This window comes from Trachemys scripta, chromosome 1 (assembly GCF_013100865.1).
Source record: "Trachemys scripta elegans isolate TJP31775 chromosome 1, CAS_Tse_1.0, whole genome shotgun sequence".
NCBI lineage: Eukaryota > Metazoa > Chordata > Testudines > Emydidae > Trachemys > Trachemys scripta.
The window spans coordinates 47,789,937-47,812,700 of NC_048298.1; the positions used below are offsets into that span (position 1 = coordinate 47,789,937).

General features: G+C 40.4%; 1 protein-coding gene across 1 annotated transcript in view; it reads left to right on the forward strand.

Annotated features, from left to right (window-relative positions):
• The window catches only part of PPP1R3A (protein phosphatase 1 regulatory subunit 3A), a 43,621-nt gene extending 24,881 nt beyond the window's left edge, over positions 1 to 18,740 (forward strand). The window contains exons 2-4 of the mRNA XM_034754048.1: positions 12,808 to 12,866; positions 12,976 to 13,112; positions 15,358 to 18,740. Coding sequence (XP_034609939.1) covers positions 12,808 to 12,866; positions 12,976 to 13,112; positions 15,358 to 18,336 — 3,175 coding nt within the window. The 3' untranslated portion in view covers positions 18,337 to 18,740. The remainder of the gene's footprint in view (positions 1 to 12,807; positions 12,867 to 12,975; positions 13,113 to 15,357) is intronic.
• Positions 18,741 to 22,764: the final 4,024 nt, after the last annotated feature.

A 22,764-nucleotide genomic window follows, 5' to 3' on the forward strand; every position in this document is an offset into this window, starting at 1 on the left:
TTTACTGACTCGCTCAGACCTCAGCCAAACCAATATCCCCATTGTTATTGCTGCTTGCTGTGTGCTCCACAATCTCTGTGAGAGTAAGGGGGAGACCTTTATGGCAGGGTGGGAGGCTGAGGCAAATCACCTGGCTGCTGATTACACACAGCCAGACACCAGGGTGATTAGAAGAGCACACCAGGAAGCGCGGCACATCTGAGAAGCTTTGAAAACCACTTTCATGAATGGCAGGCTACCGTGTGAAAGTTCTGTTTGTTTCTTGATGAAAACCCGCCCTCTTTATTGACTCATTCTCTGTAGGCAACCCACCCTCTCCCTTCAATCATAGCTTGCTTTCAAAGGAAATAAAGTCACTATCGTTTAAAAATCACGTATTCTTTATTAATTGATTATAAAAAGAGGGAGAGAACTGACAAGGTAGCCTGGGTGGGGTTTGGGAGGAGGATCGGAGGGAAGGAAAAGGCCACTAAAAAAAGCTTAAAATAATGACAGCCTTTTGCTTGGGCTGTGCACTGGGGTGGAGTGGGAGGGTGCACGGAGCATCCCCCCCCCCCCGCGTTCTGGGTGAGGAGGCTATGGAACATGGGGAGGGGAGAGGGGGGTTATACAGGGGCTGTAGTGCCAGTCTGTGATCCTGCTGCCGTTCCTGAAGCTCCACCAGACGCCGGAGCATGTCTGTTTGCTCACGCAGCACCCCCAGTGTTGCAGCCTGCCTCCTCTGAGCTTCCTGCCGCCACCTCTCATCTCGAGCGTCTCTCCTCTCCTCACGTTGGTCCCTCCTGTACTCATGTTCACTGGCATCTTTCCTATACTTTGAAACCGTGTCCTTCCACTCATTCAGATGAGCTCTTTCATTGCGGGTGGATTCCATGATTTCCGCAAACATCTTGTCTCGCGTCCTCTTTTTCTGACGCCTTATCTGAGATAGCCTTCGGGATGGAGGAGGGAGGCTTGAAAAAATTGCAGCTGCTGGAGGGAGGGAAAAAAGGAGAGAATTTTTTTAAAAGATACATTTTACAGAACAATGCTTATACTCTTTCACGGTGAACAACACTATTCACATTACATAGCACATGTGATTTCTGTGCAAGGTCGCATTTTGCCTCTTAATCTTGAGTGCCCGTGGCTTTGTTGCTAGAGATCACAGACGCAGGTCCAGGCAACAGAATTCGGCTTGCATGCGGCCATGGTAAGCCATTGTCTTTCGGCTTCTGCATCCTCCTTTCCCACATACCAAGCAAAGCCCATTGAGTGCTGCAGTTTTCCTGTTAACCTTCAGCAGCAGAAAACAAACTAACCCCCCCCAATCCAATTCTCTGGGATGATCGCTGTACCCCCTTCCCCCACCACGTGGCTGGTATCAGGGAAGATCCCTGCTAGCCAAAGGCGAAAAGCTCAGTGCCAATTCNTTAGCGCCAAACTTCCCCCCACCCCCCGCGCTTGGCTTACTACAGGGAAGGATTTCTTTTCAGCCACAGGCAAACAGCCCTGTAGGAAGGGCCACCTCTGTCCCCTTAATTAAATTCCCATATTTCAACCAGGTTACTATGAGCGATATCACTCTCCTGAGGATTACATAGCGAGATAAAGAATGGATGTTGCTTGAATGCCAGCAAACACTGGGACCATACGCTGCCAGGCTTTGTCATGCAATGATACCAGATTACTTGCTACTAGCATGGCGTGGTCAAGTGTCCTACCATGAAGGACGGAATAAGGCTGCACTGCCCAGAAACCTTCTGCAAAGGCTTTTGGAGTACCTCCAGGAGAGCTTCATGGAGATGTCCCTGGAGGATTTCCGCTCCATCCCCAGACACGTTAACAGACTTTTCCAGTAGCTGTACTGGCCGTGAATGCATCCCAAGTCCTCAGGGCAAATTAATCATTAAAAAATGCTTGCTTTTAAACCATGTTTTATATTTTAAAAGGTAAACTCACCTGAGGTCCCTTCCATGGGGTCATGGTCTTGGGTACTGGCTTGGGAGGCTTGGGAGGGTACTTCAGTCAGGATGAGAAAAAGATCCTGGCTGTTGGGGAGAACATAGTGCTGTGTGCTCGCCGCAAGCTCGTCCTCCTCCTCCTCCTCTTCCCCGTCCACAGAATCCTCAGGTGTGGCTGATGAGATTACCCCCGCCTCGGAATTCACGGTCAGAGGTGGAGTAGTGGTGGCAACCCCCCCTAGAATTGCATGCAGCTCAGCGTAGAAGCGGCATGTCTGCGGCTCTGACCCGGAGCGAACATTTGCCTCCTTTGTTTTCTGATAGGCTTGTCTGAGCTCCTTGACTTTCACGCGGCACTGCTCTGAGTCCCTATTGTGGCCTCTCTCCATCATGCCCTTGGAGATTTTTTCAAAAGTTTTGGCATTTCGTCTTTTTGAACGAAGTTCTGCTAACACTAAATCCTCTCCCCATATAGCGATCAAATCCAGTACTTCCCGTACGGTCCATGCTGGTGCTCTTTTTTGATTATTGGCCTGCATGGTTATCTGTGCTGATGAGCTCTCTGTGGTCACCTGTGCCCTCCTGTGCTGGGCAAACAGGAAATGAAATTCAAATGTTCGTGGGGCTTTTCCTGTCTACCTGGCCAGTGCATCCGAGTTCAGATTGCTGTCCAGAGCGGTCAGAATGGTGCACTGTGGGATAGCTCCCAGAGGCCAATACCATCGAATTGCGGCCACACTAACCCTAATTCGAAATGACAATATCGATTTCGGCGCTACTCCGCTCGTCGGGGAGGAGTACAGAAATCGATTTTAAGAGCCCTTTATTTCGAAATAAATGGCTTCGTTGTGTGGACGGGTGCAGGGTTAATTCGATTTAACGTTGCTAAATTTGAATTAAACTCATAGTGTAGGCCAGGCCTAAGACATTCAGTATATTATAGATATTAAATAGTACTTTGAATTGTACCTGGAAGCAGATATGTGATATTGCAACAAATAAATCACAAGCGTTATATTTTCATATTGACCTGCACCATTTAAGAGGCAGGCAACCACATGTTGCACTAGCTGAATCTTCTGGGTGGTCTTTGAAGGTAACTCTAATTGATTGTATTAAAGGAGTTACATTAGAACACACAGAAAGTATAACTATCCATTCAGATATATACATAACTATATTGGGAAATGGCAGTAGAGATCAGAAATCAAGTACTCGATTATTCTGTGATCCAGAAATCAAGATGAAAAACAAAGAATAGAGAATTTTGCACTCTAATCTCCCTTTTGCACGCTAATCTCCCTATTGTTAATCTTATTGTAAATTAAGTGAGTGTGTACCCCTGAAAATCCTTTCAACACAACTTTAGAAGAGCCAATTGAGAGTTTCATCACAGGGATGAATCATATGCTCATAAGCATCTTTTGTATATACAGTGGTGTGCCTTAAGATCCTGATATACTTCATTAGAGATGTACTTCATTTATTTTAAGAAGGAAAAAAGGCTGAACTCACAAAGGCAGAATTTGCTGTAACCCATACTCCTTGAGATGTTTAGCTGTTTGTCATAGTGGCTGAAATACTGCCAAAGAATTCAGGGGGGTTCCCATTTGGGCAGTGCTAAGTACTCTCACTGAAAATTCAAAACCCAAGGATAGTCAGGATGAAACTCTTTGAAAATCCTAGATTTGCATTCCAAATGTGTATCTCCATTGGAAACTAAGTTGTGTTTTGCTGTTTAAGAACTTGATTGTCCCTTCCCCTTCTACCAGCAGAGGGGACCGAGTTGTATTCTATGGGAGAGTGCTAATTCTGCACCATCATTCATATCTTTCCTACGACCCCAGGACAGCTCATCTGCCAGAACTCCATGGAATTTGGGGGTAGGCAATGGGCAGGAGAAGAGGAGGAAGGGGCAGCTACTCTCTGTTGCATTAGATCCTATAGTCAAATGGGATTTAATGCTATTTAGAGTAGCAGCCATGGAAGGAGTTAGTCAGCCATTGGTAGTGTGTCTCTTCAAGTAGCCAAGCTGTTAAAATGAAATGGGGGAAGGTGATGGGAGGAGGATGTCAGCTGAGCATTATGGAGGGACCTCCATGTGGATATGAGAAGAGGAGAGGACTCACCACTAGAGTGTCTCCTCATGGCTAGGAGTGGCACATTGGTGTTCTCCCCATCTGGTGCACCCTGCCAATAGTCACTCTTGTCTTCCAGTGGTCTGCCTTTTCCCACTACTTAGCCCTCCAGGCAGGAAATGATTTAAGTCCACCCCTTTTTGGATAACAAAAAGTTCCACAAACCAAAGCCCAAGACTTTGTATCAGGTTTTCAGCCCCAACTCTTGGCCCTGTGGCCCTCACATCCTTTTCTCAGGACTCTCTATCATCCTTGTACCTTTCTCTGGCCTCACACACCATACCAGTAGTAGGTAGGGGAACCTGGGCCCTCCCACTACACTGGGTTACAGTCCAGAGACCATAAAACTAGCAGCCACGGGCTGCTCCATCCAGCTCCTCACTGCTGCCTCCCTACTCAGTCTTTCTCAGAACTTTTTGCCCCACAACCTCTCTAGGCTCACCCTTCTCTCAGAGCTGGGACTCTCAGGGCCCTCTCACTGAATCCCTTGACAAAATAAAATGTACAAACTCAAGCCATTTTCCTTGGGCTTGGCCTTTCATGCTTCTTCAATTCCTCCTGTTGGTCTTCCACTAAACATTTCCCAGAGCTCTCTCCCTGGAAGTCTGGACAAGGCCCTTTTTCCAGGGTGTACCACTGGAGCCTGCTTTGCACCCAGCAGCTGTTTCACTTCTCTTCTGGTCTCCTCCCAGGCTTCTGTACTCAGGAGAAGATCCCAGAGTTCAGTGTCCCCCCTGGGTTTCCTCCTTGTCCCTCTCAATGTCTCTCTGTCATCCCAGAAAGTGACTGCAGCTATTCTCCCTGCATCCCCCTTCTTTTTCCTGGGTTTTGGGCACAGCAGACTCAATTCCTGAGTCTATGACTGCCATTCACTCGACTTTGTAAATAGACTTTAAGTCATAACCTGTCACCATTCACAGTATTCCTAAAGAATTGCAGAATTGCTTTTGTAATTGTGCCCCATTTTTCTTATATTCTGGATCGGTGTTGCAAAGAAAATTGTGTTTCTGAGGCTTCTGAGTTTTCCATATAAGCATCTCCTTTCACTGGTACAATCTTTACAATTCCATAAGAGATGATCTGTCAGATCCTGGACCTTTCATGTTTTGCATAGTCCATCCTTATGTTTGTTTATTACAAATAGATTACTATTTAATCTACAATGACCTGTTAAAATTCCAAATAGAGGTACTTTACTCTTTCTCTCAGGGTCTTGGATTATATCAACTATTTCAACTACTGGGCATACTTCATGAATTTTTTTCCCCTTTGTTTCATGTGCCCACAGTTCTTGCCATTCCTTCCTTAGCTTATTTTTGACTAAGTGTTTAAATTCCAGTTTGCTTAAGGGGATCTCTAGGTCAACTTGTTCCTACTTAATAGCATTTTTAGCCTCTTTGTCTGCCAATTTGTTGCCAGCTATCCCTACATGTGCAGGGATCCATGCTATTGCTATGGTCATATCCAGTTGTGCTAATTCAGTTGTTAGCAGTAATATTTCATTAAGTATATCATTTCTGCTGTCAGACTTGCCATTATATAGTACCTGCAACATTGATAAGGAATCAGACAGGATGGTCATGGCAGCTGGCTGCACATCTAAAAGCCAAGTTAGTGGTAGCAATGTCCCTGTTAGCTCAGCCGTAAAGACAGAGATAAAGATAGTTAGTTTTACGGTTTTGTTGACCCCAAATGTGGGCACACAGAAAGCTGTTCCCACTCTACCCATTCCTTCCTCTTTGGAGCCGTCAGAATACATTTGGCAATAGCGTCCCCACTTCTCACAGATATATTGATTTATCATTCTTTTGCTTTTGCTTATTATATAATTCCATGTCTGTCTTGAGGGGATTGTTTTCCAGTGATAGAGTATTTTCCCATAACTATAGATTTTTGGTTCTTTTAAGCCTTTCTTTTCACTGAGATCCTTTATCCACTTCTTTACCTTACTTACATGAGGAATTTTGAGTTTCTGTCCTACTTGGTTTCCACTTAATATGCAACAATCAGCATATATTAACTTAGTTTTATCATCTTCACTGTTACCTAGTGGTTTGGCCCAAAAGGTTAAGTCTAGGCACTTCATTCGAAGAGTGATAAGCATTTCTCTGGTGGCTAACTGCATCACACACAGAGTCATAATAATGAAGGCACCACATGCTGTCTGCAATGACTGTGCTTGGATACAGTCTAGTTTTCTCAGATTTGTTATCTACACTGACCTAAAGGCCTGCCAGCCATACTCAGTAATAGATCTGATTAGCCCTCCAAATAGTATTATCACCATTTTCTTATCTGCTCCCCTCGAGCTTCCATATTTGCTTATAAGTAAGCTGATTCTTCCTTTTCACTTATCTATAATATCTTCAGTATGGTCCCTCCAGATGATCTTGTTATCAAATATCACACCTACGAGTTTGTTTCTTTTTCACTATACTTATCTGCTGTATTTATAATTTTACTTTTTTGTAATCTTCCATGTTGTGAAGATCATTCCCTTAGTTTTGTCAATGGGGAACTTGCAGCCCCACTTGTTTCCTCATTCTGTACTCCTCTGAAGTGCCTTATTGATTCTTTTGGTGGCATTTCAAGGTTTCTGCTTTTGATTCCTTTAGTAGAATCATCAGCAAATAATGTGATGCCTGTGCCTGTACTCATCATCTTTGGAAGGTCATTTATGATGCTGTTTTAAAGGGTTGGGCTAATGACACTCTCCTATGAAGTTCCAGATCTTTCTGCTCTCAACTTCCTCTGTTTGTAGTTCTCTCCCTGCCCCTCCCCAGCTGGGCTTCATCCTCAGTAAGCCTGGCTCTTGGTCCAGGTGCAGCCTGGTATGTTAATTGCTATCTCAGGCCCACATCACCCTTTCGGAGCTTGTGTAGGATACACTCCCCAACACAAGATGCATCTGCATTCACATGACTGAGACAACCTACCCACATAGATCCCCAAGATCTGTGGAGTTGGGATGCTAAGGGTACATTTACACTGCTTTTTAAAACCTGTGGCAGTGAGTCTTAGAGCCCAGGGCTACTGACTCGGGCTTGTGGGGCTCAGGCTATGGCTCTAAAAACAGCTGTATAGATGTTCAGGCTGGAGGTCAGGCTCTGAACCCTGGGGAGGAGGGTAGGTTTCAGAGCCCAAGCCTAAATAGCTACTCAACTGCTTTTAGCACCATAGTGCAAGCCCATGGGGCTCTGAGACACGCTGCTGCATGTTCTAAAATGCAGTGTAGACATACTCCAAGACACCTACCCATTCATGCTGCCCCATAGACTTCCCATCTGAGTGGAAACTCCACATGGGTATTCCCCTGGCCTTTTCTGGCTCCATATCATTATCTAAACATATGTTGATTAAAAGGAATACCAAATAGTCACTGAACCTACAAGAAGTGATGCCATTTTAGATTTGGGATTGGTGAGTGATAAGGAGCTCATAGAAGAACTGGTTGTAGGAGACAACCTTGGTTCAAGTGATCATGAGCTAATTCAGTTTAATCTAAATGGAAGGATAAACAAAAATATATCTGCAACTAGTGTCCTTGATTTCAAAAGGGCAATTTTTTTAAAATTAAGGGAATTTGTTAGTGAAGTGGACTGAACCAAAGAACTCACAGATCTGAATGTGGAGGAGGCTTGGAATTATTTAAGTCAAAGTTGCAGAAACTATCTGAAGCCTGCATCCCAAGCAAGGGGGGGAAATCATAGGGAAGGGTTGCAAGCCAAGCTGGATGAGCAAGCATCTCAAACAGGTTGTTAAGAGAAACCAGAAAGCCTACAAGGAATGGGAGATCAGATGGATCAGAGAGGAAAGTTACCTCTTGGAGATCAGAAACTGTAGGGGAAAATTGAGAACTGCCAAAAGCCATGCAGAGTTGGACCTTGAAAAGGAAATTGAAAACAACAATAAAAGGTTCTATAACCTTATAAATAAGAAGAAAACAAGGAAAGAACAAGTGGGAGGCTCTGAGTTACTACAGAGAATTCTTCCCCAGGTGTCTGGCTGTTGGGTCTTGCTGGAATGCTCAGGGTTCAATTTACCATCATATTTGGGATCAGGATGGAATTTCCCCCCGAGTCAGATTGGTAGAGCTTTTTTTCCACCTTCCTCTGCAGCATAGGACATGGTTCATTTGCAGGTTTAAACTAGTGTAAATGGTGGGTGTTCTGTAACTTGAAGTCTTTAAATTGTGATTTGAGGACTTCAGGAATTCAGCCAGAGGTTATGGGTCTATCACAGGAGTGGGTGGGTGAGGGTCTGTGGCCTGCAATGTGCAGGAGTCTGACAAGATGATCATGATGGTCCCTTCTGGCCTTAGAGTCTATGAGTCTATTTTGAAAGTGAACAGAGGCTTTGTGGCTACCAAGACATGGGGAGATGCATGTAGAGTCCTGTTAGTCTCCTGCAATAAACAATGAGATCATTAATACATAAAACAGGAGCTGCATTATTTATTTATTTTATTTATATTTTATATTGTTTATATAACCCCAATAGTGAGCTAGGCACTTTCTAGGTGAGTATGAAGTATTGGTTGATAGCCTGATGGACTTACAGTCTAGATAAACAATGTACAAACAGTGGAAGGGGAAATGGATGCAATGAAAAGCAGTGAGACCGTATGGTGACTTTTAATATCCCTTCTTGGTAATAGACATTTTCTCCCATCTAATTACCATTTCTCCCTGGAGATGACTAATATTTGTAGGCTTTTTAGAAGAAGTATAGTTTAAGGATGAACTTGAAAGAAGGCTGGAGGCATGGCAGACTCAGGCTATGTCTACACTACCGCGGTAAGTCGACCTATGCTACGCAACTCCAGCTACATGAATAACGTAGCTGAAGTCAACGTACCTTAGGTCGACTTACCGCAGGGTCTACATCCCGGGGATCGAAGGGAGAAACTCTCCCGTCGACTTACCTTACTCTTCTCGTTGAGGGTAGAGTACAGGGGTCGACTGGAGAGTGATCTGCTGTTAATTTGACAGGTCTTCACTAGACCCACTAAATCGATGGGGCTGTAGTGTAGATGTTACCTAATTAATGATTTATATGCTTTAGGTATTAACTGAAGTCCTTATATGTATCACAGGAGAAACACAGAACCCTGAATCAAGTTGTCACATGTAAAGGAAGGAAGACTAGGGTTTGGATTTTAAGTAGTTTAGTTTTCCAATGTACTTATTTATCATTTAAGTTTGTATATATCCAGTGAATAACTGGGGAGTTTAAAGGGTTTTTTTAATATATACTATATGTGAAGTTGGTAGCGATCCTAGAGTAATGTTGCCTAACACTTTCCATTATACGCTCCTGTTTTCAGCTGCTTATAACTTTGCCAATCTTTAACCATTTTGTCTGAAGATTTCCATGTTTGCTCTCTGCCTTAGGTTGAATTTTTAAAATAAATTTCAGCAAAAGCAATTCATCCATTTCTCAGAAGAAAGTTAGGAAAAATAGGTAGTTTTGTCCTTTAAACATGTAAACAAAGTGTGTGTTATGTTTCCTCTGGTTCCTTATAGCCACAAAGAGTATAACAGCCTGATACTGCTATGGGTTGTTCTTTTCACTCAAGTGGGTGTGTTGTGAATCTAAAGACCTTGGTTTCAAACTCATTTGATGACCCATGTCATAATACTTCACACAATGGAATTTTTTTTTTCAGATTGTTTTTAAACCTAGAAAATTACATACAAAACTACTTCAAAACGTTGTTTCAACATTAAGGTTGAAAGTCAAGCACTCAAAAGTTAGGAAATGCCAGAATTCAGGTTGTCCCAGCTGTCTGACTTTGGAAAATTAACATTTTAAAAATGTATCATTTGTATGATAGGTTCTTGTGGATAAGGCATAGGAGAAGAAGACAGAATATCTTAGTTCTTTCCTCAGGCTTGTCACAGATATCAGTACATTTGCTGAAAAATGAATTTTTTTGCAGCACCAAAACTATTTGCAAATTTTGGTCAAATTCAGCATATAGTTTTGGCCAAAAAAAAAGAAAAAGAAAAAGGGGGAAATATTTTGAAAAAGTTGAAATGTTTTGTTTCTGCCATTTCAAAATGAAACATTTCTCTTTCTTGAAAGTTTTTTTTATTTTGGGTTCCGTTTATACATGCAGGTATTAGAATTTGCCCTCCACAAATGCTATCTATGTAGTTTGTGGTTGTGCACTTTAACATTTGCAGGCACAATATTAGAAATGTTTGAATGTGTTTTGAGGTGTTTCATCCTGCAAAGTGTGGCAGTCTGTCTGTGTGTGTCTACTTTTGGATTGTACATAAGTGGAGGCTCAGTAAATGGATGGCTGAAAACATGGCCATTAAACTCTCTGTGATTCAGTTTCTTATTTAACAGAGTTATCTCCAGATTATTAATATCTTAAACGCTCTGATCCTTCGTACAATCCAGAATGGCACATGAACATCAGTGTAACTGGGGTAGGTTCTGAAGCTAAAGTAGGGAAAGAACAAATTAAGAATTACTTAGACAAATTAGATGTCTTTAGGTTGGCAACACCTGATGAAATACATCCTAGAATACTTAAGGAACTAACTGAAAAGATCACTAAACCATTAGCAATCATCTTTGAGAACTTGTGGAAGACTGGAAAAGGGCAAATATAGTACTTATCTATAAAATGGGAACTCAGGACAACCCAGGGAATTATGGACCAGCCAGCTTAACTTCAGTAATTGGAAAGAGAATGGAGCAAATAATCAAACAATCAATTTGTAAGCACCTTGAAGAAAAAAAGGTGATAAATAACAGTCAACATAGATTTGTCAAGAAGAAATCATGTCAAGCCAACCTAATATCCTTCTTTGACAGTGTAACAAGCCTTGTGAATGGGGGGAAGTAGTAGATGTGATATACCTCAACTGGCCTTACATGACCTCATAAACCAAATAGGGAAATATAGCCTAGATGAACCTACTATAGGTGGGTGAACAACTGGTTGGTATAGCTATCAGTGGTTCACAGTCAAACTGGAAGGGTATCTAGAGTGGGATTCTGCAGGAATCGGTCCTGGGTCTGGTTTAGTTTAATATCTTGATCAATGATTTAGATAATGGCAGAGAGAGTATACTTATAAAGATTGCAGATGATACCAAGCTTGGAGGGGTTGTAAGTGCTTTGGAGGATAGGATTAAAAAATTATAAATGATCTGGACAAGCTGAAGAAATGGTTTGAAGTAAATAGGATGAAATTCAATTAGGACAAATGCAAACTACTACACTTAGGAAGGAATAATCAGTTGCACACATACAAAATGGGAAAAGACTGCCTAGGAAGGAGTACTGCAGAAAAGGATCTGGGATTATAGTGGATCACAGACTAAATATGAGTCAAGAATGTAATGCTATTGCAAAAAAAAGGGAACATCATTCCAGGATGTATTAGCAGGAGTGTTGTAAGAAAAGACATGAGAAGTAATTCTTCCATTCTACTCAGCACTGATTAGGCCTCAACTAGAGTATTGTATCCAGTTCTTGGTGCCACACTTCGGGAAAGATGTGGACAAATTGGAGAAAGTCCAGAGGAGAGCAATAAAAATTATTAAAGGTCTAGAAAACATGATCTCTGAGGAAAGATAGAAAAAAAACCAGGTTTGTTTAGTTTGGAGAAGTGAAGAATGAGGGGAGACATGACAACAGTCTTCAAGTACATAAAAGGTTGTTATAAAGAAGAGGGTGATAAATTGTTCTTAACCACTGAGGACAGGAAGTAATGGGCTTAACCACTGAGAACAAGAAGCAATGGGTTTAAATTGCAGAAAGGGAGATTCAGGTTAGACATTAGGAAAAACTTTCTAACAGTAAAGGAAGTTAAGCACTGGAACAAATTACCTAGGGAGATTGTGGAATGTCCATCATTGGAGATTTTTAAGCACAGATTAGACAAACTCCTCTCATGGATGGTCTAGATGCTACTTAGTCCTCCCTCAGTGCAGGGGACTAGACTAGATCACCTATCAAGGTTTCTTCCAATCCTACATTTCTATGATGTTAATTCCTCTGTTCCTAGAGACGTAAAGGCAGGATTTTGTGAAAAGGTGATGACAGTAGATGTCTAAATTTTTTTAACATAGTATAAATGTATCATCCTCCTTCTGAATTAAGGAATTTTTTGGTGACAGAAGTAATGTTATATCAGTTCAACTGAATGAAGTTTGAGTAAAATGAAACAGAAAAAAGGTTAATTGAAAAATATTAGAAAGCCATTTCCAGTACCCACAACTGGTCTTGCAATTCACAAAACTTAATCACTGAGACCAACATAAAAATGTTCTGTCTCATGGAGATGGAATCCACAACTGATATAATAATTTATATTTGTCCTTTCTATTTTTTCCCCTGAGATTACATCCCTACAAGGGCCTGATCCTAAGTGCCATCAACACCCATTGAAGTGGGCACTCAGCATTTATCTTTAGGTGCTTTCATTGTATCTCTCTCTGAATCAACAATAGAAGGTGATTTCAGTAAATTTCATTCACTAGCATGTCTCAATCAATTCCTTCTCTCACCAAGGGTTAATGTCACATCATTACAAAAAAAATTCTTTTACAAAATTGTGATCAGCAAGGTTATATTTCTGCCGAATTTCAAATCACATAAAAGATTTTGCATCATTAACTAGCTGTCTTTAGGTTTAGGTCTAAAAGGATTTGGAACAATAATTGTTGCAGAATAACACATTAAGTTTCTTTTGCATTTAACAGCAAAGAAGAAATATTGGCACTATCTGATGAAGACATATGGAATAATTCAAGGACTTCAGGTACAACAGCCAGTTTAATTAGTTCTTCCTTATTGCACATGTTAATTAAAATAGATAATGTAACAAACAGTCCAAAGGCTGTTAAAGTATATTTTTGTTAACTCTTCAGAGGCAAACATCCCCAAAATTGTTTATTCACATGAGAAGGACAAAGACATTGAACCACGTCGTGAAAATGTAAAAGATATAAATGTTGAATGCAATGAAGATAATAAGGAAGATAATGAAAAAGAATTAGAGTTGCTGGTAAGTGTTATACAATTATATCCACAGTGTTAGATGATATGAATCCATTTACACATCAAAGGTGGTGAAAAAGCCCCTTTTAACAGAACTGACTGATGTACTAATTTACAAATTTAAAACCAGGGTCTGTATTTTCATTGTATCTCCCTCTGAATCAATAATAGAAGGTGATTTCAGTAAATTTCATTACGTTCTTGTGGTCTTAAATTAATGATTTCTCTCTCTTACTTCCTTACCAGAGGATCTAAGTGACAGTGTCAAAGAATTAGAACAGTGACCTTCCAAAGATCTCACTTCCTAGTCTCTGTGATGAGTATATACTTAACATAAACACTTAATGTTTTGTAAAATTCCTGTATTTATGGTACTGTTAGCCTTACAGATGTTTCAGAGATTAACTATATAATACACTATATGAACAAAATTCCAATTTTTAAAATTTTAAGAGGAAAAATTATATAACTATTACAGTAGACTTTTCTAGACCTGTATTTAGTATTACATTTGTTATCATAAATTTCACATTTGGTGAACATTCAATCTATTTGGGGATTTTTATGGTTTGGCTTGCATTTTGCACCATGAAGGAAGAAATGGCAGTAAATGAGACACATACAGCCATCTATTATTTTCGGTGTCTGTTCTGAGCTTATGTTTTTGGGGTATATAGATTCATAATCATAGTTTAAAATGGCTATTGCCTGTGAAAATGTGAATGCTGAATCAGACCAGAGAGGAAGAGGAGTGCCGCTCAGTCTTTTTGATAGGGAGGAGAATTATTTCCTCACACTTAAGTATGAAATTTTCTTAGCTCTAACTTTAAGAAAGTTCAAAGTTGTCACCTATTGTGGGAGCTCTTACTGCCTGAAAAATCAACATCTCCTTATTTGTAAAAAAAAAAAAAAAAAAAACATAATTTTTTTAAAAAGGCCCTAAAAATCACATACTTGTTCTCAATTTACCCTATTACAATGAGCAGGTTCAAATATAACAGTTTGTTTATAAATTACAGAGATCGTCCATACAATAAATGAAGAGGGAAGCTATAATTTAGATGTTAATTTGTACTATGCACTCTTTAATGAATTAAACAATGAAGATCTATAATAGATGGAAATACAACCAAATCTTTGAAACCCACAGGCATTGGCTCACAAGACAGCTGTGCAGTTGACAAGTAACATGAGCCTTATGTGAGAAGAAGGGAAAATCGTAAGATTTGCATATAATTATTGAGATCATGCAAATGTCAGTTATGAGAAGCAAAAAAAAAAAAACACAGGCATCTCACTGTTAAATCCTGACAGTTGGCATCACCGAAGAGCTCAAATACATTTGAGCACCAGTTGGCAGAGGGTCATTAAAACAGAATTTGCAGAGACATTAGCTCCCTCACTTTTCTTTGAGTGACGTTTTACTATTAATAGTTTGCAGTGGCTTTGCAGAAAACATATTAATAAGAGAAATTGTAATGGGGATATCTACAGCAAGTGTAAATGTAACAAAGGGTGCCCGAGAAGCTATCCTCTAATTGATCAGCATGGAGCTATCAGTGTGAGTATCCGAAAGTGAGGAGAGAGTGCAATGACAAGCAGGCACAGTTGAATAATACAATATGATATTTGGGAGCTAGGGAAGGAGAATGATTCGTTTCTGGCCTTTTACTTCACTAATCTCATTTCCAAAGTCTGCCTTACCAAATTGTCTAAAAACATTCTGGTTTGAAGCCTGCAATGGTTCCTAAGAGAAATGAAGCAAAGATAATTCTAATGGTATTTGTCAGTGTGCAATATGTCTTTGTTTTACTGGACAATACTGAATGTTACCAGGCTTTGATGTGCTGTATCAATGCTCTCACTACAAACAAAACAAAACAACCCAAACAAACAAACAAAACCCCACAACCCTAGAACTGAATGTGCAGAGAATTAATTAGCCTCCCATTTAAAGAATATTCTCTTTAGGTTTCATTTGTATAAAATGCACTTGCAGCTTACTGAATTCATGAATAAAGAAACAGCCTTCTGAATACTATTGATGTCCTGCTCCTTTCAGACTTACTATAAAGCTCATTACATATGTTAAAAACTACATACAATGCACATTTTGCAAATTGTTCGGAACATGTTTCCATAAAAGCTTTGAAACCGAAAACAAAACTTTCCATAATGAAAGCCTGCCTTATTCATTTTGAATATTTTTATAGAGCTCATTCTGATGATTCTTTTCTATTCTATTGTTTCAGCTAAGTCAGCAGTTCACAAGAACTAGAGGTACTTCTTCCAGAGATGAAAGGAATTTATACACAACAGAGCCAGTTAATTTTCCAAATGAAACCCAAGGACTGGAGAATAAGCTAACACTTATGGAAACTGGCACTGACTTGCTCAGGCAGCCTGTGCCTATCAGCCCCCCTTCAGAAAATACTTTACAAGAGCTAGGAGAAGAATTACATGATAACAACAAGTATTCCATAAGATATGATTATAGTCAGCCATTAGCAGAGGAAATTACTGCAGGCACTGTAAACAATAGTGAGCAGCCTTTGGAATGCATTGGTACCAGTGAAATGCTTTTATCACAGGAATATTTGCCTGGAACAATGCAAAATGTGACTATCCATATTAAAGATACTGTCTTAAGCAGACAAGGAATGAGCCATGTAGATATTTCAAAAGGTGAAACAGATAGTGCCTCAGGAAGCGAAATGATGGAGCGGTTATTCATCAGTGACGATGATGCTGATATCTACAAAGAGGCCTGTGAAATGAGACCAGAAACAATTTCTTCAGAGGATGATGAATCAATGCAATTAAATACATGCGTAACCGAAGCACTGGATGACAATGCTAATCCAGCTCCAGAGCGACACATTCTGCAACCATCTCACCTAATGCTAGCGTCAGTATTGCCAGACAGTGACAAACATGAAGAAAAAGGTGAGACGATTTTAAGCAAAGATCAGGTACATTTTAGAGGAGATCTATATGCTGAGGCTTTTGCACATTCTGATATCTCAATAGATTCCTCGAAAAGCCCATATACAGAAAAAGAAGTTGTGGTGAAAGTATCAAAGAAAGACTATAACACTGATATAGGAAAAGAGGAGGAAGAAATCAAGTTAGATGAGTTAGGACTAATTAAAGAGCAGGAGAGTGTTGACACCATAGCTCTGAAACTTTTCAGTGTTCAGGGAAAATATATTACTGACACAAAAACCACAACATTGCCATCAGCGTCAGATAATATACATGAAGCCAAGTCTTCACAAGCAGAAGACCATATGATTTCCCATGTAGCTGATGAAAGAAGACCTGAAGACACTCATGAATTCAAAGAGTTTACTTGGCTAAAAGATAGGGGAAGCTCTGACAACAGAAGTCGAGGAAAAGAAATCACAAGCTCTGTTGAAGGCAAACAAGGGAAAGAGGAATACAGTGAGTTAAGTGATAACTTGAGGAAAACAGACAGTAGATACCCTGATGCTATTCAGAGTAAAATGACTACTTTCCCCACTGGTTACCAAGTCTTTGCAGTGACAACTGGCAAAGCAAGAGCTACAAGTATTATGTCATTGAACCCAGAGGATACGCTTGATATTAAGGAGAATGATCATAAGCTTTTTGAGGAACGAATGTACAGCCAAGATAATTTCCCAACAAACAAAAATATTTTGGAGACAGATTCTTGTCAACTTCAAATTGAGAAATCAGACAGCATGGTTACAGATGATCAGAGCAGGGTACTGTGTGAAAATCAAAGGTGGAGTGTTTCAGGAAGTCAACCAGTAGAAAGAGAGAGTGAGATAAATAGAACAGAACAGATTAAAGAGCAAACAGATGGTGAAGTCATGTTGGGAATGAGGGATAAGACAAGGTATTTGAATGTTACTTCCACAGAAGAATTGTTTACCTGCCAAGAAACAGTGAGGTGTGAAAAGTCTTCTGTAGCTGAACATGGTAATACAGAGGAAGCAGAAGCAGGTACAGCTTATATAATTAAAACAACATCAGAAAGTGCTTCAGAAAAAATGTCTGCTAGTGAAAAAGCAGTAATTGCTAAGCTACCTCAAGAGACTGCAGTAAGTGACAGGCCCACAGAGGAAAAGGAAACAGCGTTTGATACACATGAAGGGAGAAATGATGGTTCACATTATACTCTTTGTCAACGCAATACAGTGGGTGTATTATATGACACTGAATTTGAAAAGGAATCAGTTTTAGATATTTATAATGCACATGTACGTGAAACACTGCAAGGCGAAATGATGTCTGTATGCAATACCAAGGAAAAAGTTTCCAAAGCAGAACATGACATTGGAAATAATCCACCTGTAGAGGAAAGATTACGGGCTTCTGCTATAGAAGGAAAAGCAGGTTTGGAGCAGGATTTATATTCAGAAGAATCACTGAAAGCTCCCCCAAATCCCGAGCAGTGTTTGTACAGTGACGAAGCTGAAGAACGTCATAAGGAAAAAAACATTTTTGGAACACTTTCCCATTCAGGTGCCAAAGGTGAAACAAAAACACCACTCTCTGATACAAATATTGTGCCCAGTTGTCATTATGAAAGCTCTCCAGTGACAACTTCTGAAGAGTCTATTGAGGTGGTTACTGCTGAGGTAGAAAATACAGAGCATCCATATACAGCCCCTGCATTCAAATCCATTGCCAATATTTCTGCTGAGTCAGGATATTATTTCAACCTACCAAGCGAAATGACATGTATTAATAAAAACACCTCTGCTGAGGTTGAACACAAAGAAGTTCTTGAGACTTCGGACATGTTGACTTCAAGTGATGAAAGAGAAAGGAATATAGGCCAGTGTTTCCATCAAACAGAGTTCAGACAAGAGGAGTCATTAGGGCCAATGATTTTAATTAGTGAGCCTACTGAAGAAATAGAAGAGACAAGCTCTGAATCTGAAGGTTTAATAACTGAGGGGAAAATATTAAACTGGTCTGATGACTCAGAGCACGAAAACCAGCACATTTCTGATTCTTCAGATATTTCTGACCAGAAAAGCGAAACACATAGTTTACCTAGTGAGTCTCTAGTTTTAAAGCATATCAGTTACAGAATCTTTTATTTCCTCTTGTTTGTTGTATTTGTTGTAACCATCTACCACTATGATTTAATGGTTTGCTTTGCACTCTATCTATTTTCCTTGTATTGGCTATACTGGGAGGGAGGAAGACACAAGGAGTCTGTCAAAAAGGAGTAACATTAAGTTTCATTGTCTACATACTGTACTTAAGGTTTGAGGTTGATTACTTCCCCCCACCCTAAAGCATTTTAATTGTTAAAAGGAAATATTCATTGTTAGAACCAGAGCAAGTTTTCTCTTAAAGCATCTTTCTAAAAGGAATACATCTGAAGTTTGCTCCTTCATATAAGTAATTATTCTATATAGGACCATTATATTTGGATCATTAAATACCTATATGAATATGAGATCTGAAGCACGTCAAGTTAAAATTAAGTGCAGATGTTGCTCCTTAGCAGGCTGTGAGGTTGCAATGCTTCATATCTCTGCAGTACTTAAAAACACCATTTCTTGCATTAATTTCTCTTGCAGTAAAGCTTCATGGTTTTTTCTGAGTTTTTCCTAAGGTTTTATACAGTAGATAACAGGGGAATGGCATTATGACTAAGTCAGTACTTTAATATTGATCTTGCAATTGGTGATCTACTACTGTAATTAACCAATACGTTTTGGGAGATGAAATCTGTTGGTAGATTGAATAGTTCTTTCGGTTTTTTATTTCAGTGTTTTAAGTTAGTACAATAATAACATTAATATCTGAAAATGTCAAGCTTAGATTCCAGTAACATTATGTAACTTTGTGTACGTAATACTTCAGCAGAATATATTAGCTGCTTTCATACTTCCAAGCTGAAGAATACAGCTATGAGACTGTTATCATTCACTTGCACAAACATTTATAGATGGGTTGTCTTCAAATAATATTTATATATTTTTTGTAAATGAAGACTGTGTAACACGACTGAAGAATTTAATTGAATTCAAAATTATTCCAGATAGACCTTTTGAATGATGTTTTTCACCACTGTTCTTTAAGAAAGGCATTCGTATCTTCAAAGCATTAAATAAATAAAAAAGAGTGAATGATTTGATTGTGTGTGGCGTGTTCAGAATTGGGTTTGTGGCCTTTTTTTATAAGCTAACTAGGTCTCATTAGAGCACAATAAAATAAACCCTGAAGGAAAACATGGGACATGATTTTTGCCTCCAAAAAGGCTCCTTTGTGCTGCTGTGGCGGTGCACAATAGCCCCTAACAAGGTAGTTGGGGGAGTCCCAACATAGGGGGCGTGCCGGGAGGTTCACTGCTTCAAAGACATTCTTGTCCAGTGTATAGGCATGCCAGGTGCATGTCAAGGGAGGAAAGGGAGTGGCCAGAGCATGCAGAGTCCAGCAATTTCTAGCTGCAGAAAAGCCTATGCGGACTGGGAGTCATTGCAACCAAGCGTACAGTGGAATAGCCCTGAGGCTGCATAATGTTACTGGGACCCCAGAGATTGAGGAAGGGCAAAAGTGGCTTTGAGCCACATAGGTTCTTCTCCCATCAGCTCTGCATAGCTGAAGACCTGGGCCATTGTGGAGGCTGCAAAAGGCTTCAATGCAAAATGTGGCTGAAGGTAGATAATGGTCAGGTTAATCACTTGTTTCAATCATTAGTTAAGCACTGAAACAATTTTTTAAAAGCTCCCTTACTAGTAGCAGAATGTTAGGAGACCTTGCTACAGGAGTGACCTTGACTTTCCTGTTCTCTAGGAGGGTGAACCTTTGGAGCATCATGGAGGTGATCCATTCTGTGGGGTATGGAATGGTGTTGATGACCTACTGCTGATGTATCTACTAATGGTTAAATATATGGACTACTGTTGACTGCAATCCTGAACTGGGTGATGTTAGTAGGTGCCTAGAGGCTTCGAACAGTTGCCAGGGGAACTTGTAGTAACACAGTCCTTATCGGAAGGACAGCCAGGGAATCCAGTCATGAAAGGAAATGTGGCTAGCTCCGGTAAGGCAATCACTGAATCTTGAGGGATTGCAAGAGACATGAGACCTGGAGGAATCTCTTGCTCTTTGTTGGATTGAACTAGCAACTGGTCCATGCTAGAACAATAGGGAAGCCATATGTATTTAATTTAGTCGTCACATGTGGCTTCCTTCATTTATTTGAACTCAAAACTTTGCTTGGTGTTCTTTGCTTGGTCTTGATTCATCTGTCCTGTCACAGTGAGAAAAGAAGGGAGGGGTAAATGGTGGGCCCAGGATTAAGGGTGGAAGAACATCAGGGCACTTCATCTAGATCAGTCTTTGAGCAATAGCCAGGCAAAACTAGGGAAAGCCCATGGGAGAGTATAGGTACACATGAACTAGAGATGAGCCGAATAAATACGTATGTATTTGAGCTACACCGATATGATACATTTTTAATGAATATGCATTCAAAAGAAAAAGAATCAGCATCCTTCTAATCTGTTCTGTGTTATAATGTGGTTTAAATAAATAGCTGAAGATCATCTAAATTATATCTAATTTTTTTCTGTCCCTTCATATAGTAAATATACACTGTAAGCTAGCTCCCAATAGCCGTGTTCCATTCATCCCTGTGTCCAGTAGGTTAGGAATCTCAAACTTTGCCATTTTAACATGTACAAATATTCTGAGTTGAAATTTAGAGTAAATATTTGAATGTTAGAGTGAGCATAGTTTAATCTAAATACAAGTGGAATACTGTTAGCATTTCTCAGATTTGAAATGGGATTTCTGTATTCTATATTTACGATGTTTAGTCAGCATATCATATCTTATGATTGCAAAACATAGCTCCAGATTGATCTGTGAACACAGGTGCCTGAACTTTTACTTATGTGCTTAAAACAACAAAGCTACTCATTTTATCTTTTTTTATTTAACGTTTGATATACCTTTTAAAAATCCTCTTACCTTTCTTTGTAGTCTGAAATCACTACCCTTATAACATTGGGAAAATATTCATCTGTGTGATTTTAGTTATTTCCATAAATAAATGGTTTATTGGCTTAAGCATTTTTTTAAAAAAATCACATTTAACCTGTCCAGTAGTTCTCACAGCATGAATCTGGTTAGCCAGTAATAGACACTTCTGCATACTAAACAAAACGGATGTCATGGTTCTATACAGCTTACAGGCCTGTCAATATGAGGGTTTTGGCCGCCCCAAGCAGCCAAAAAAAAAAAAAAAGCTGCGATTGCAATCGCGATCTGCGGCGGCAATTTGGCGGAAAGACCTTCGCTCCGAGCAGGAGCGAGGGACCGTCCACCAAATTGCCGTCGAACAGCTGGACGTGCCGTCCCTCTCCAGAGTGGCCGCCCCAAGCACTTGCTTGGTAAGCTGGTGCCTGGAGCCAGCCCTGAATATGAGAAGCCCAGTACTAAATCACATTTAACTTAAAAGAAAGTCTTTCTTTACTATATCAAGGGTACAAATTAATATCTCATGGCTGCTGTCTGAACTATACATTTAACGGATAAATGAGTTTTCGTATTTCAGCATTTCCTCCTGTTTAAATGTAACCGTCAACTACAATTCTGAAGAGACTCAAGGAAGGTTTGTGTCTGGGCAGATGGTTATTAGATGACAGTGAGGCTTAAAACCACCAGTAATGTCACAAACATGTGCTGTGTGGCTGATGTGTTGCTGGTTGCCACTGTTGGCTTTCTGTCTGTGCAGCATACAGACCACAGGCAGCAGAGAAAGGAGGGACAGAGCAGAGATGGCAGGCTTCTGAGGGGCTCTTTTTGTTCATCACTAGAGGTAGAGCTAGGAGTGTCTACAGATGTGCCCTCCTGCCTTCTGGGTTATTTGGTTCCCCCAAATCACTTAGAGCAGTCTGAGGGCTGCTCCAATTTGTGCCAACTGTCAATGGGTGCAGGAGGGCATTATGGCTCCCAGGGACTACTAGGGAGCACCTGCTACAGGAAGCAACTATGGTGGCTCTGTATCACCTGAAGATTCCCTCTCCACTGGGGGGATCCTTTTGTAGCTGGTTCTACATCAACTTTGCACTGCTAGAAGTACCCTAATGCAGAGGAAGATCAGGATAAGATACTCTGCCCCTCACTGCTATATCTGGCCATGGGGAACTGAGAACTTCTCAGCTAAGGGACGAGCACGGCCCCACTCCCAGGGTAATCAGGACAAGGCAGAGAGACACAGCCATTCTGACTAACTCCAGTACCCACAAACACTTCTTTTTTTGGGGGGGAGGGGGTTAATTAAGCCCTCAGTTCCAGGAGCTTCTGGAACTGCCCTTGTAGGCTGCTTCCCAAGGCCTGCAGGGTCTGTATGTGAGAGAGACAGAGCGGGGTCAGGGTCTGTGGAGGAATAATGAAAAGGGCGGGGAGCTAATTTGCCTGAGTTTCACACCCTCCTCTGAGGCTCTACTATATTGTGTGGCTAAGGAGCTGCTTGGCATCCTCTGCTATGCCTCCATGAAGCCAGTCAACAATCACATGAGCAAGTGGCTTACACACCTCTTAGTTTCATGGAATGGGGTCAGGATCTGGCCCTTGGAGTTTAATGAGCTGCTTTAGTTAGGAGACCATACTGGTTGATTAATGGATGTTATTTAATATGT